The 2,051-nt window shown below is 38.7% G+C and overlaps 1 protein-coding gene across 1 annotated transcript; it reads left to right on the top strand.

Annotated features, from left to right (window-relative positions):
• The first annotated feature begins 470 nt into the window (after positions 1-470).
• LOC111900631 (RING-H2 finger protein ATL63) lies at positions 471-1,560 on the top strand. The gene has a single exon (XM_023896516.3). The coding sequence runs from the start codon at positions 578-580 to the stop codon at positions 1,439-1,441; it is 864 nt and encodes a 287-aa protein (XP_023752284.1). The 5' UTR covers positions 471-577; the 3' UTR covers positions 1,442-1,560.
• The last annotated feature ends 491 nt before the right edge of the window (positions 1,561-2,051 follow it).

Genomic DNA, 2,051 nt, shown 5'->3' with positions numbered 1-2,051 from the left:
AAGCATGCATAGATGATCTACCCCTTACTCTTACTAATACATGTATGTTGATAACACATAGTGCTTTCATTATTTGTCATCCGCTCCTATAACTCACTATTCCTTAATCGTCGAACCTGATGAGTGAATGAGAAAAAAATTGGTAGGATAAATTTGCAATTTACGAATTTATTCCATTTCTTTTTTCAACTGAACACCCTATAACAGTTTAATTGTTTTAAATTTTCAAATCCATTGAATTCAATTCCGTTAAATAAAACTAAATCTTTTCAAAAAAAATAAATAAGTATGTATCTTTTAAGACTACTAGAAATAAAGATTTGATTTATAATTGGGAAATAACAAATTTGCCCCTGGATCACGTTTAGATTGGATTTAAGTAGTCGGGTAACGGGGGATCTCTTCTTTGACTTCTTTTACTCCGTACAACCAACGCTCACATGTAAATGAGGAGAGAGAGTATATAGTATATAGGCAATCTTATTACATCTTCTAAGCAACCATTCCACCACTACACTCCCTTCTCCCTTCTCCCTTCTCTCTTAGCTCCGCCGCTTGTTCATTGCACCGCTTCAAGATGTCATATGAACCTGATCCAGACGATGATAACTCCCTCAACGACAACTCCCTCAGCGGGATCATCCGTACAGCCCTCTCCTACGACACAAAATTGATGCTCGCCGCGATTATCTCCCTCCTCCTCGTGATCCTCTTCGTCCTCCTCCTCCACCTCTATACCCGTTGGTACCTCCTGCAAGCCCGCCGGCGAAGCCGCTCCTCCGTGACTGTGCCGCGCGTCCTAGGATCTAGATTACATAACCGCGCTAGTTTCACCATCATCGACACCACTACTAATCCTGGTAATTCTTCGAATTCTCCAGGAAAATTCGGCCTCCCTTTCTCAACCATCGCCTCATTGCCGCTATTCGTGTACAAAGTCTCATCCGAGGAAGATCGTGATTCCGGATTAGACTGTGCAATTTGTTTGAGCGCTTTCGAGGAGGATGAGGTCGGAAGGAAATTACCTGGATGCGGACATGCATTTCACGTGCAATGTATAGATATGTGGTTGCACTCTCATTCATCATGTCCGATTTGTCGAGCATCAATCCGGTGTAATCACAGTAATAAAAACGATCATCTGGAAATCCAAATGGCTGATCAAGAGCAAGAATCGGAATCTGTCGGATTGACAATCAGTAACGAGGAAGAACTGCGATTGGAGAATGTAGCTCCAATAAGCGACCAGATCACGGAGCCTCATGAAACGGCGGATGCTGCGGCGGAGAACGACTCTGGAGTAGGTGGTTCATCATCGTCTTCGATTGGAGAATCGATTAAAAAGCTCCTGAGCAGCAGTAGCAGTTGCAGCAGCAGCAGCAGATCCGGAGGTAAAATTCATCCTTCATCGGATGATAATGGAGATGAATCAGAGGTTTGATGTTGATAATGATAGGTTCGTTTACTAAAATAGTCATCGTAAACATGTTACTATGAACAAAAGTTGTAAAAATATATATGTAGTGAAATGAGGTGTTTGGGAGTCATAAAATCATTGAATTTAGGGTTTTTTAGGTTAGGAAATCAAGACGTTGATCTACAATCGAGTTTTTCTTTTTAATTGGTTTGAACTGAATTTAGGCCACCGTCACCGGCCAGTCCGGAAGTCTGGTTATCCGCCTGCTGCCGCTGCCGGCGATTTCAGCTTTCTACAATTTCGCCTTTGATTCTCATTTTCACAAAAAGGGGAAAAAATAAAAAAAGGATATTCATCCATCGTTAATATTATTATAATAATAATATAATTTAAAGTTTTATTTAATACTCTAAATTCTTTAAGAAATCTTAAAATTAAATGAAATTTTTTAGAAATACAAAGATAATAACTAATATATAATTCATTTATTTGATTCAAAGGATACAACGATTAAATGTGTATTGATTCAAAAGTGCGACTCCTTTATGATACTTTGTACTCTTAATTCAATTGTATACCTATGTACGATAAAATATTTTTATTTATAAAAATGCAAAGGTAACAAGTAGTATAT

The sequence above is a fragment of the Lactuca sativa genome, chromosome 9 (assembly GCF_002870075.4).
Source record: "Lactuca sativa cultivar Salinas chromosome 9, Lsat_Salinas_v11, whole genome shotgun sequence".
NCBI classification, from domain to species: domain Eukaryota; kingdom Viridiplantae; phylum Streptophyta; class Magnoliopsida; order Asterales; family Asteraceae; genus Lactuca; species Lactuca sativa.
This window is presented reverse-complemented; position numbering and strand designations above follow the sequence as displayed.

What these genes read in the sequence shown, in the direction of transcription:
- LOC111900631 (XM_023896516.3), top strand. Translation starts at nt 578, where the DNA reads ATGTCATATGAACCTGATCCAGACGATGATAACTCCCTCAACGACAAC.